The 13284-nt window shown below is 44.1% G+C and overlaps 1 protein-coding gene across 2 annotated transcripts in view; it reads left to right on the plus strand.

Moving 5' to 3' along the window:
- The first annotated feature begins 6391 nt into the window (after positions 1-6391).
- The window catches only part of Atp2c1 (ATPase secretory pathway Ca2+ transporting 1), an 81555-nt gene continuing 74662 nt past the window's right edge, over positions 6392-13284 (plus strand). The window contains exon 1 of one of the 2 annotated variants that reach the window (XM_042666099.1): positions 6392-6575. In XM_042666099.1, coding sequence (XP_042522033.1) covers positions 6570-6575 — 6 coding nt within the window. In that variant the 5' untranslated portion in view covers positions 6392-6569. Of the gene's footprint in view, positions 6576-8140; positions 8161-13284 lie in introns of those variants that run through there. The other variant, XM_042666098.1, reaches the window with a different exon arrangement.

The following is a 13284-nucleotide window of genomic DNA, read 5'->3' on the forward strand; positions in this document are numbered from 1 at the left end:
TTCTCAACCCCAAGGCAATGACTTTAGTAATGAATGTAGTCTTGATTTCGTCACTCCTAACATTACATTGTGCTTAACTTTTTTTGGGGGGGGGTAGTACTGGGGACTGAACTCAGGGCTTCATATTTCAAAGTCTGAAGCTCTACCACGAAAGCCATGCCTCCAGCCATTTATTGCATTGCCTGCCTGCCTTCCTTCCTTCCTTCCTTTGCCTGATGCCACTCCTACTTTGTAAGCTGCCCATTAAATATTCTAGACAGGGACACTACTCATTTAGAACACCGACACTTATAGTAGTTGATGTGGCAGAAAATTGTTCTCAAGAAAAGTTCTGCATTCAATTGTTTGAATTGGGGGCTGATTGGGCCAGATGCAGCTCCAAAGCTGCACTTAAGCTCACTTGTTTCCAACCTATAGAAAGGAGGCTGCCTCCAGGCACGGGTGGCTCATGCCTGTCATCCTAGCTACTCAGGAGGCTGGGATCTGAGGATCACAGTTCAAAGCCAGCTCGGGCAGGAAAGTCTGTGAGACTCTTATCTCCAATAAACTCTTAGCTCCAGAAAACTGAAGTGGCGCTGTGGCTCAAGTGGTAGAGCACTCACCTTGAGCTGAAGAGCTGAGGGACAGCGCCCAGCCCAAGTTCAAGCCCCACTATGAAAGAAAGGAAGGAAGGAAGAAAGGAAGGAAGGAAGGAAAGAAAGGCAGGCAGGCAGGAAAGAAGAAAGACTATCTCATGCTTCCTCTCATTTCTCCTATTCATCCTAATACAAGATGTTTAGCATCAATTATTATTATTTTTTTGCTGGTCCTAGGACTTGAACCAAAGGTCTGGGGCACTGTCCTTGAGCATCTTTTGCTCAAGGCTAGTGCTCTACCTCTTGAGCCACAGCACCACTTCCAGCTTTTTTCTGTGATTAATTGGAGATAAGAGTCTCACAGATTTACCTTCCTAGGCTGGCTTTGAACTGTGATCCTCAGATCTCAGCCTCTTGAGTAGCTAGGATTACAGGTGTGAGCCACTAGCACTATATTATTTTTATTTATTTATTTTTTAATTTAATTTTATTTTATTTGAAAACATACTGTACAGAGGGGTTACAATTACATGGGCAGGATAATGCATACATTTCTTACCAAGCATTGCAGCCTCCTCCTTTGTTTACCCTTCACCTCCCTTCCCAGCCTCCCCCCTCCCCCCCACCCAACTATATTATTTTTAAATATCTCCGTATACCGGCTTTTATGATCAGTGAGCAAAAAATAGTCTGGAGGCAGACTATAAATGCTTTTAGTTTTCCATCCGACCTTTATAGATGAAAAAAATTTTAACTTTAAGGTTTAGTTACTTACTTGTGTTAAAAAAGTCTTACCAACTTGTAATCCCTCTTCTCCATCTTCAAGCCATACTGCCAAACTGTAATTCTACCTTCTCAATCATTTTTAAACTAAAAAAAATTGTTATAAAGATGATATACAGGGTTGGGAATATGGCTTGGTGGTAGAGTGCTCGCCTAGCATGCATGAAGCCCTGGGTTGGATTCCTCAGTAACACAGACACAGAAAAAGCTGGAAGTGGCGCTGTGGCTCAAGTGGTAGAGTGCTTGTCTTGAGCAAAAGAAGCTCAGGGACAGTGCCCAGGCCCTGAGTTCAAGCCCCAGGACTGGCAAAAAAAAAAAAAAGTGATCTTTTGAGGGGTTACAGTTAGGTAAGTCAGGCAAGGAGTACATTTTTTTTTTTTTTACGTCACCTTTTCCTTGGCTTTGTTTATCCCTCTCATTCTAAATTGACTGTCTTATAAACTATCTTTGATATGGTGGGGGTCCTGTATTTTGTATAATGTAGTCAATGGGCACATTGGTATTAGAGGAATGGTTAAAGCCAGGGCTAACCTTCAGTATTCTCATAAAAGCTGTGGGCTATTTCTGTGCTCTGTATCTCACTCTTAAATTTATGATCATAATGGTATGTTTGTGCCTTTATTTTCTCATTTATTCTCACAATAGGAAACACAGTGGAGAGAGGAGATTTCTGCGGGGGGGGGGGGCAGTGGAAGGACATGAGACAAATTCAGGCGAAGTTGTGAACTTGGGGGGAAAAAAAAACAACCCCCAAACCGTTTGACTTCTAGTTGGGTTAGAAAACTTTTTAAAGTGAAAAAATGTGCCATTTTGAAAGTACAAGGAAATGAAACCTTTCCCAGAGCTGTCTCAGGCCCCAGTGGGCATCAGGTTCAAGAGATTGAAAATATTTCTGATGTGAAATTGAGATAGAATTTAGATGGCGGTTAGAAGCCTGGTCATAACCGCCAACAGCTGGGGGACACACAAATAGGATATGGATTGTATCTCATCATTTCAACCAAACTATCAGAAAAAAAAAAAAAGCCTTCAGAGTTGGTACAAAATACTGGCCAGTGGCAATTGAACTTGGCTATCCTTAATGACTGCATCTGAACAGCTTCCCAGATGTCTTGTCCAGGGATTAAGAGTAAATCTCTTGATTCCTGAGGTAATGACTGAAGACTGTGCTGGAGAGCTACAGTGCTTTGTCAGGTATTAATATGCATGGCTGTCCAAATCCAAAGCACCAGGCTCGGCTGAAATTACACTCGTGCATGTTATCAATGATCTTGACCTGTTCTTTTGATATCAAATGAGCACCTGGGCTCAAAATCTGGGTGTGAAACGTTCTCAGCTCTGGGTAGCTCTTAATTCTGAGTAGAACTTAAGTCCTGTTGAAACCAAGTGTCTTATTTAACTCTTTTGTGGTTTTGGAGACACATACTGATTTTTTTTGGGGGGGGTGCGTTGAGGGTCCGTTGTGGGGTTTGAACTCTGGGCCTGGGTGCTGCCCCTAATCTCTTCGGCTCAAGGCAAGCGCTCTACCACTTGAGCCACAGCACCATTTCTGGTTTTCTGGTGGTTCATGGGAGATAAGAGTCTCATGGACTTTTCTGCCCTGGCTGGCTTTGAACTGCCATCCTCAGATCTCAGCCTTCAGAGTAGCTAGGATGACAGGAATGAACCACCAGCTCCCGGCTACACATACTGATTTTTTTATAGGCTAAAAAAATAAGAATCTCTTCATTCCTCTGCTTTGCAGGAACGAAGTTGTTTTTTTTGCCGGTTGTGAGGCCTGAACTCTGGGCCTGGGTGCTATCCCTCAGCTCTTCAGCTCAAGGCGAGCGCTCTACCACTTGAGCCTCAGCCCCACTTCCGGCTTTTTCTGCTTATGTGGTGCTGAGGAATCGAACCCAGAGCCTCATGCATGCAAGGCAAGCGCTCTACCACTGAGCCACCTTCCCAGCCTGAAGTTCTGGGTTTTAGCTTGATGGAGGGCAGCAAGCAGCAAAGTCAAAGTGGAATCACGTTTATTTCATGAACACCCATTCTCACTATACATTAGTCCCCTTCCTATGAGGTGGAGAGTGGCATCCCATGGCAGGTTAGCTGGGTCAGAGGAGATACTGACGGAAGAGGGCTTCAAAAGCTTGCAACCTGGGCTGGGAAGGTGGCTCAGTGGTAGAGTGCTTGCCTTGCACGCATGAGGTCCTGGGTTCGATTCCTCAGCACCATATAAACAAAAAGCTGGAAGTGGCGTTGTGGCTCGAGTGGTAGAGCACTAGCCTTGAGCTGAAGAGCTGAGGGACAGCGCCCAGGCCCAGAGTTCAATTTCCACGACACACACACACACACACACACACACACACACACAACACACCAAACCAAACCAAAACAAGTAAAACTAACAAAACCCTTCCCCTCAACAAACCTGAAACCTTGCAACCTAAACATTCCCCTCTCTTCCAGTTTGAATGTTAATGCTCTCCTTCGTGTACAAAATAACAAATGTGCTTTTTCATATACATAGGAAGTTAAAGTTGGTGTATTGATGTTGGTTAGCTTCGTGGGAATGGTGTGGTACAGTATAGAAAGTCATTCTGTACAGAGATGTTGAAGAGGCTCAAGGATCAGCTAAATGAATTAGCTATCACTCCTGAGTCTTTTGAGGCCTCTGAGCCTAGGAATTTGTATGATGACTGAAGTATGTAACAATCATGCATAAAGTTGGTCTTATCCAGTCTTTTTTCCCCCTTTTCTTTGGCTTAACAACAGGGACAGTTGCTTTCATAATTTAGGCAACCAAAATTAAGATTTTAGTGTAAGTCACTGTATGTATAATATTTTTTTGAGGTGGGGGGGTCGGTCGTGGGGCTTGAACTCTGGGCCTGGGTGCTGTCCCTCAGCTCTTCAGCTCAAGGTGAGCACTACCACTTGAGCCACAGCGCCACTTCTGGTTTTTTGGTGGTTTCATTGGAGATAAAGTTTCACAGACTTTTCCTGACTGGGCTGACTTTGAACAGCGATCTTCAGATCTCAGCCTCCTGAGTAGCTAGGATGACAGGTGTGAGCTACCGGTGCCTGGCCAATTTTCTTTCTTCCTTGGGAGAGGGAGGGAAGGAGGGAGAGAAAGGGAGAGGGAGGGGGGAGAACTGCTTGGTGTGTAGGTGAGAAATTCTGGAGGGAGGGGCGTCTTTCAGGGATGCACCAAGAACCGAGCGGGTGTAGCCCTGCCCTCTAGTGGACAATATGGAAGAGATTTAAACCTGGGTCTGGCTCACCAAGTTACCAATCCAATCGTCCATCCCCTAAAGGGTCAGTGTGTCAAGGTGGGTCTGTGGGAAGGTTCACGTTTGTGTGTGTGTGGCAGAGACAATGTCTCAGGCTAATGCCCACCCTGCGGCCTCGATCGCTGGAACCATTTGCTCTTCTCGTCGCTGTCCAAGCCTGCTTCTCCTCCTCTCTCTGGAAAAATAATATAGGCGGGCACCGGTGGGCTCACACCTGTCATCCTAGCTACTCAGGAGGGCTGAGATCTGAGGATCATGGTTCAAAACCAGCCTGGGCAGGAAAGTCCGTGAGACTCTGGATCTCTAGTTAAACCACTCAGAAAACCAGAAGTGGCGCTGTGTGGCTCAAAGTGGTAGAGCGCTGGCCTTGGGCTGCAGAGCTGAGGGACAGGCCCCGAGTTCAAGCCCCACCACCAACTAATAATAATGATAATAAAATGATGATGATGTTCAGGAGACCTTCATGGAACCCCAACTTTGGAAATTCGTTCTTCCCAGAACTCCTCCTCCCCCCCCTCCCCATCATGACCTGATCTCAGCCAGAAGACTGTGGGGTGGGCTGGGGTGGGGTGTGTGTGGGAACCCCCAGCCTTGGTGACCCTCTGGGCCGCCTACCGACATGCGGTGCCAGCCGCCGGACCCGACAGGTTCATGACCCCCCCCCCCCCCCCCACGGACGGCGGGGAAGCGCGGCCATGATGGCGCGGCCCGCGCAGGCCTCGCGCGCGCGGCCCTCCTTCCCAGGCACGCACGCGGCGGGCGCGGTGGTGACGGGGGTGGGGAGGGTCTACCAACCCTCTCCGAGCTCCGCGGGTGCGTCGAAAAACGGACGACAGACCTGGTTTCGGGGGTGGGGGGGGGGGGGAGAAGGCGCGGTGACGGGGTGAGCAGAGGTATACGAGAAGAAAACGGTCCTCCGAAAGAAGCCGGCCCGGCGCGCACGCGCACTCGCGCTCTTCCGGAACGGACGTCTCACACCGCATCCCTCTGCCGCGCCGGGCCGCCTTTCCCGTGACAGCCTTCACTCACTTCCGGTTCGCGCCTGCGCCTGCGCGCGCCTCTCCCCAAGCGGAAGTCGTGGCGACAAAGCTCCGTCTTCCACTCGGCCTTTCCCCCCCCGCCCGCCCCGCGTCGCGCCCCTCCCTCCTCCTCCCTTAGCCGCACACGCACACGCACGCGCAGGGGCTCCCCCCTCCACCCCCCCCTCCTCCTCCACACCTCCCCGGGAGTGCGGGACGCGCCGGGGCGGCCCAGCGGCGGGGAGGAAGGGAGAGAGAGAGGGAAGGGCGGAGCGTGCGCGGGGCGCCCCCCGCCAGTGAGTCCCCGCAGCCCGGAGGTGCGGGAGGCCTAGGGGGTTCGGCGGGATAACCTAGGATGTCTTGACATCCCCCCCCCCCCGACTCCCCTCCCACCTTCCTTTATTTCTAGAAACTTCCAGGTCCTGAGGGAAGGGGTGTGTGTGTGTGTGTGTGGAGTGGGGGGGGGGGGCGTCCGAGGGATGCCCTGACTGACTGACTGACTGACTGACTGACTGACTGACTGGTGCGGGGTTGGTGTGAACTCGGGGCGGGGGTGTGTGTGTGTGTGGTGGGGGGGGTTCGCCCGCCCTCCCGCAGACCCTCCCTTCCTCTCTCCCTCCCCCTTTCCTCCCCCCTCCCCACCCTCACCCCGGGTCTCTCTCTCTCTCTCTCTCTTTTCTCGTTGTTGTTGCAGATGCTGCTGCTTCTTGGGGTGGTGGGAGTCAGCCGTGGGACCCGAGGCCGGGAGCGGGGGTGACAGCCTGGGAGATTCCAGCCTGGTGGGGGTTGGTGGTGGGGGACTTGGCGCTTCCTCCTCCTCTTCCTCTTCCTCCTCCTCTGTCTGTTCCCAGTTGTGTTGCCGAGGCTGACACTCAAAAGACTTTTGTAGCCATCCACCCGAGGGCAGTTTCCGATGGAAAATGAAGGTAATAAAGGCCCCTCTCCTCCTCCCCCCCCAACCCCCGGGTCAGATGGGTTGGCAGATGCAGAGTTGAGGGTGTGGTGGTGGTGGTTGGCTTTATGAAAAATGTGTTTCCTTTTTCTTTTCCACTGTGTTATTGGCATGATATGTATATATGTACATATGTATGTATATATGTATGTATATATGTATATGTGATTTTGGTCTTTACATGTGAAGTCTTGGAATATTTGCTTACTAGGGGTGTCTGGCTTTTATTTTGGTGACATGACGGTTTTGGAGATGGAAGGTTTTAAGGGAGGGTGTTAGCTTGATGTTTTTGTTGTTGTTGATTTTTTTCCCCCTTTTTTGCTGTCCTGAGAAATTTCTTATTTTCTTGAGCGTCAGGAATGAAGTTTTCTTCTTTTCTTTTCTTTTCTTTTTTTTAAATTGTGGGTAGTAGCTGTGCTTGTTTAAATAGGTATTTGTAAGGGATTACCTGAGGGGAATTGGAAATGAGAAGGTGGAAGGTAGATAGATGGGTCGTATTCCAGGTTTGATAATAAGTGGTTGGATCAGATTCAGTTACAGGGAAGGAAAGGATCTTTAAAGATTATTTTCTAGCCTTTGGGGGTGTGTGTGTGTGGGGGGAGGGGGGCAGGTGAGTGAAACAACTGCATTGTTTTTCAATACACAACAAACCAGCTGAGTTTGATGAAATCTTAGGAAGCCATTAGGCTTCTTAAAGTTCCACCCTATTTCAAAACCTGCTTTAGGAGGTTGGCAGGAGAACCTGTTTGTCCATTGTATACACTGAATTTGGACGCTTTAGGTAATTACTCACGTATTACTTGCTTCCTTTGGCCTTATTAAAATAATGCTTCAGACACAGCGATGGCATTTTTGTTAATTGTTGAATAACTGAATAAATGGTTCCCCCCATCCCTACGCCCTGGCTGTATTAACTATCCCATTCTTTGGATTGACTTCTGCCTTATGTGTGATCAATTTCCCCTTTTCCTTTTTTCTATTTTGTTAAACCTGGGTTGCAAGATGCTATAAAAGCTACTCATCACCTGAGTTCCCCCCCCCCCCCCCCCCCCACCTGTCTTTGGTCTTCAAAATCTGTCTCTGGTAGAAAGGAGTTGCAGTAGAGCTGCTAACTGCTAATTTGTTTTTCCATTGTTGAGAACATGAGCTTGATAGTCTAATAGGACTGATAATTTTAAAATAGACATTTCTTAAAAGATGCAGTCATATGTTTTGCTATCTGAGATCCCTGGCATATGTACGAAATATGACGGAGAGGCATGATTATATTACCCAGTTTTAGTCTGGATGGATAATTGGTGGAAGACATGTTCTGAAATACCAAAGTCTGTAACTGCAGAGGAGTTACACTGACTAATTGGATCTTGAGAAACTGCATTTGAAGGCAGTAATGTTTTTGTCTGGTGGTATGGAAAATTGCTTTTCTAAGGGCTTTTTCCTCTTTTGTCTTTATAGATTTGATAAAGGTGAATCTGTTTTGCATGAGCCAGGATTGAATGCACTCATGTAGCTGTTTCTTGGTGGAAACATCTTTAGCATCTGAAACTTGGTGTACATTTGTGAGCTTCTATTTTCAGAATGTCATCAAATTTAAGAGAGTAGCCTACAGTAGGCGGATTCTTGACTGTTGGTTTTCTTGATGTCATGGGATGAAGAGCATGAGTAATAAACCTGGACATTATTTACTGAGGTGAAAGGTGTTATAAGGTAGCACTGTGCTGCGTGCTTGTGCCTGTATTTTATGGCCAATATGAATCATAAGGCTTTGTAAGAAAAGATATCACAAGTCTGAAAACTTTGGGAGCTTTCTGCCCCACAATTGTTTTGCCCATTGAGAGACTATTTTTCTTAAATCTTACTTTCTGAACATATTTTCTCCTTTTTGAAAATATAGATATTTTTTAGAAGAACTTGTAGATAATTGAGGCATTTTTTTAAAAACCAGTTGACTGTCCTAAATATGTAGATATTTCTTTGCCTTTTATGTACCTTCCTTTGAGCTGGTATTACTATCAGTAGTTGAGAATTGTGAAACAAACGTATTCAAATTTTATTTTGTGACATTATAGAAATCAGTTTTTGCGCCCCCATTTCCTCATCTATAAATTGAGATCGATAAGGCTCAGGTCGTAATGTTGAGAGTGTTTCATGAGAAACCCTGTGTAAATTTTCTTGGGAGGGAGGAAAGTAAGAGCATGACTTGTTGAATGCTTACCATTATTTCTTCTTGTGTAAATGATTCTAGTTCTCTGGGAGTCAGCATCTTCACCTATAAAAGTAAGAATGGTAGAACCTCCATTAAGGGGTTGTTATGAGCACTTAGAATCTGAATCTAGCCTATGGTAAATGCTCAAGAATGCTAATAAGTAGCCTAGCCCACCGTTTGATGCATGCTAATGTGGAACCTGATATTAATTGATTTTTGGGAGGGGAAGGGGAGCAGAAATGGCTAAAATGCTGTGGTTGAAATTGTATTATTTGTTAAATGCTAGGTTAAATAAGGGATTTTCTTTAGTGTTAGCCCTTTACATAGAGAAAAGGTCAGGGTTCTACTAAGAAGCCAGGAGCTAGGGTAAAAACAGGCAAGTAATCTGCCCTAAAAATTAGCCGGTATCATGCATCTGAGCTGAATCATCTGTAAATCTGATAATGTGCACTTGGAAGGTTGGCGTTAGTAGTAAACGAAGCCAGGGCAAAGGCAGGCTGGCTGGCTGGCTGGCACACAGCTTTCATCTCACAAGTGGTGCAGATACTTAGATCCATAGATGCCAACAGGTTAGGACTGATAGCGGGTCTCCAGGGCCTCAGCGTGGAAGCTGCTTGGCTCCTGTGTCATTGTCCACAGTGGTGACAACGTAGAGGGAAATGGTTTCATCCTTTGCCACCCCTTCAGCAATGGTGGTATTTTTTCCTTGTCACTTAAATTTGGATTTTCCTTCTAGGGTCCTTTTGAAACTGTCAGGAAAAGCTTTTGATTATTATGTTTTCCTGTTTTTAGCCAGAGCCTTCAGAATGCTTCATAAATACTTCTGTCATTTAACTAGGAGCATTTGAAGTATTAATTTCTTGGATTGCAGGGACTAAACGTAGGCCTCCCTTGTTTGTTAGGATTGTATCCAGATCTTTCGGAAGTCCTTCTTAACATGTTTGTTTCAAGATAAATTTAATAATTTAGAGATGCTTTGGTATGGGGCTCTTTTTCTGAGTTTGAAAAATAGGTGACATGTTTAGGCTTACTTTTCTAGTAAGCTTACTAGAAAAGATATTTCTAGCTGGAGGATTGTGACAATAGTATTTCCTCTCATTAGTAGAATTAACCTTTGAAACAAAATAGGTCTTTTCCAAGGTAAAAAAAAAAAGCAATATAAATTTCATGCATATGTAACTTTACTGTTGCTTAAACTTTAATATTGCTTAAATGTATCTTTAGTGCATACAAATGTAATAATCTTAAGGATTTTAGGGTATAATGAATTTAAGATTGTAGACAAAAGCTGTTAAATCTAGAAAACAATTCCCTATCGCCTTTGTAGATATTTGAAAATGATAGTATTTGTGTGTATATATAATAGTGTGTGTTTATCTATATATGTATATGTGTGTATATACGTATATATACATGTATGAATAAATATACTTTTTTTTAAAACTCAGGCTTCTTTGCCTTGTTTGCTTGGGTGGTGTTCTACCACTTAATTTTCTAACCAGGCTCATTGCTGGTTATTTTGGAGATGGAGTTTTGTGGACTTTTCTGTCTGTCTGGCTTTGAACCACAATCCTCTAGGATTACAGATGTGAACCATTGGTGCCTGGCCTGTTTTTTGAGATATAGTCTTTCTGAAATTTTTTCACCTGGTTGGTCTTTTTTTTGGGGGGGGGGAGGCGCCAGTCTTGGCACTTGAACTCAGGGGGATCTGGGCACTGTCCCTGAGCTTCGAAGCTCAAGGCTAGGACTCTACCACTTGAGCCACAGCACCACTTCCAGCTTTTTCTGTGTATGTGGTACTGAGGAATCAAACCCGAATCTTCCTGCAGGCGAGGCAAGCACTTTACTACTAAGCCACATTCCCAGACTTCAAAATAATTTCTTCTTTTCTTTCTTTCTTTGCCAGTTGTTGGGCTTGAACTCTGGGCCTGGGCGCTGTCCCTCAGCTCTTCAGCTCAAGACTAGCACTCTACTACTTGAGCCACAGCGCCACTTCTGGCTTTTTTTTTCTGCTTATTGGTTGAGATTGGGTCTCACTGATTTTTTTTTTTTTTTGGTTGGTCATGGGGCTTGAACTCTGGGCCTAGGCTCTGTCCCTGATCTCTTCAGCTCAAGGTGAGCACTCTACCTATCACCTGAGCCACAGCTCCACTTTGAAAGGTCTCACTAATTTTTTACTTCGGTTGGCTTTAAATTGTGGAGTCTCCCAGTCTCTGCCTCCAGCTAGAATTATAAGCATGAGCTTGTAACCATATCTAGCTAATGTGGAAAATGTAGGTTTATTTGCATTTTTGTCAATAAATTGGTGTGTGTGTGTGTGTGTGTGTGTGTGTGTGTGTGTGTGTGTGTGTGTTGACTGTAGGGCTTGAACTCAGGGCCTAAGTAGTGTCCCTGAGCTGCTTTTGCTCAAGACTAGCATCTACCACTTTGAGCCACAGCTCCACTTCCAGTTTTCTGGTGGTTAATTAGACATAAAAGTCTCATGGACTTTCCTGTCCAGCCTAGTTTCAAAGCATGATTCTCCCCTCTCATCCTCCTCAGTAGCTAGGATTACAGGCATGAGCCACCGTTGCCCAGCACTAAATTGATAATCAGTGCTGTGGAAAAGATGAAGCAAAATGTGATTGTGGGACTAGGAATGTGCTTGCCTAGCTTGTATGAAGCCCTGGTTCGATTCCTCAGCACCACCACATACACAGAAAAAGCCAGAAGTAGCACTGTGGCTCAAGTGGTAGAGTGCTAGCCTTGAGCAAAAAGAAGCTCAAGAACAGTGCCCAGGCCCTGAGTTCAAGCACCAGGACTGGCCAAAAAAAAAAAAAAAAAAGCAATTGTGTGTTTAACAGCATTTTATAAAACTGTAGTTAAGAATGTCACAGAGATTATTTGTAAGCAGAAGCTTGTGACAATTGACTCTTAAATACTTTATACATCTTAATATTATTACCATTCATTTCGTGACAGCAGAATTCAACTCAACCGAAGTGTTATGAAACAAGTTTCCTAGGGAACATGCCCCCGGGGCCTACGGCTTTTTTATTTGTTTTTTTCTTTCCTGTTCTTGCTTGACTATAATCTGTTCTACAAGGTTAAGATTTTGCTTTAAAGGTGGAAAGAAAGCATGGTTTTGTGTTAAAGTTAGGTGGGGTGATTTTTAAATTTCACTGTTGTTACAGGTAATATCTTAAAGATATTTTAAAAATACCTTAAAGAATCAGCTCAAAAGGTTATTTACATTTCCTTTATTAAAAGAAGCTTTCCATAATGGTTCCAGGTTATCTTTCTGCTTTTCACATGAATTTAAGTGTTGGTAAAAGGCAGTAAAGTAAAACTGGTTGAGTGAGTTCTGAGATTAATGCCACACTTTTCTGCAGGAAATGATTCCTTAAAAAAAAAAAAAAAAGTCAGGTTAAATTGATAAATCTCCTCTTGAAGTTTTATGGCCAGACTTTATATGCATTTGTTGATGTATTTTCTGTCTTCAGGCTTTCAGTTGCTATTGACTGAAGTATAAATCTTAAGACTTACGAGTAAAATACTCAAATTATGTTATATTAGGTTAGCTTAAGCTAAACCTGTTGATGTCTTTACATGTTTGAAATGCTTAAAAAGAGTGACCAGGGATTAGAGGTAGTAAGTTTAGGATAGTAGGACAAGGTGTCAGAAACATTACAGTGTTTGTAACTGACATCTATTTACTTTCCATCACGACCTTTTTTTCCCTTCCTGCTATGTTATTAGAGAATGTGGGAATCGAAATGATTTAATATACCTGTTAACTGTAATTGCTTGTTTAAAGCAAGGCCTTTTGGTTTGACATCTGATCATTTCATAAATGTGCTGAACAGGACTTGCACTCCTTAGGAGGAAATAGAGCAATTTAGCATGACATTTATAAAGGTTTTGAGGTGTCCATGTAAAAATTATTTACCTGTTTAAGACAAATAACCTGATAAAGTTAGAATGGCAGCAAGACCTAAATATGCTGCTCTAGACTGCTGTTCAGTATCCTGCCTTTTACAGGAAACTCAGAAATAACAACTGAAGTGCACATATTTAGGATGCCATTTATTATATTTCTTTTCAGCATCTTTTGTTTTTAATATGAAGTATAAGAAGTTTTGATTAAGCTGTGGAATTTGGAAATTGGATTTGTTTGGTGTCTTTTATTCGTTTTTGGCACATTAATAGTTCAGAGGGATGAAACACCGAGCTGGGGTAGAAACACAGTGGTAAAACCATGCCTCTCTTGTTCAAGGCCCATGGTTAGATTCCCAGTAGTGAAAAATCAAAATGATAATGTATTTCCTTAGGAACATTAGTAGAATAAAATTCTGTTATCTGCCTAAATGCAAGATCAATTTTCAAACAGGTTCTGGATTTCTTTCTAGCTTAAATCTAAGCTTTTTCATTTGCAGTATAACTAGAATACACTTGATGTTATTATATATATATATATATATATAATATGTGTATACAT

This window comes from Dipodomys spectabilis, unplaced genomic scaffold (assembly GCF_019054845.1).
Source record: "Dipodomys spectabilis isolate Male_0828 unplaced genomic scaffold, ASM1905484v1 ptg000360l, whole genome shotgun sequence".
Taxonomy (NCBI): Eukaryota; Metazoa; Chordata; class Mammalia; order Rodentia; family Heteromyidae; genus Dipodomys; species Dipodomys spectabilis.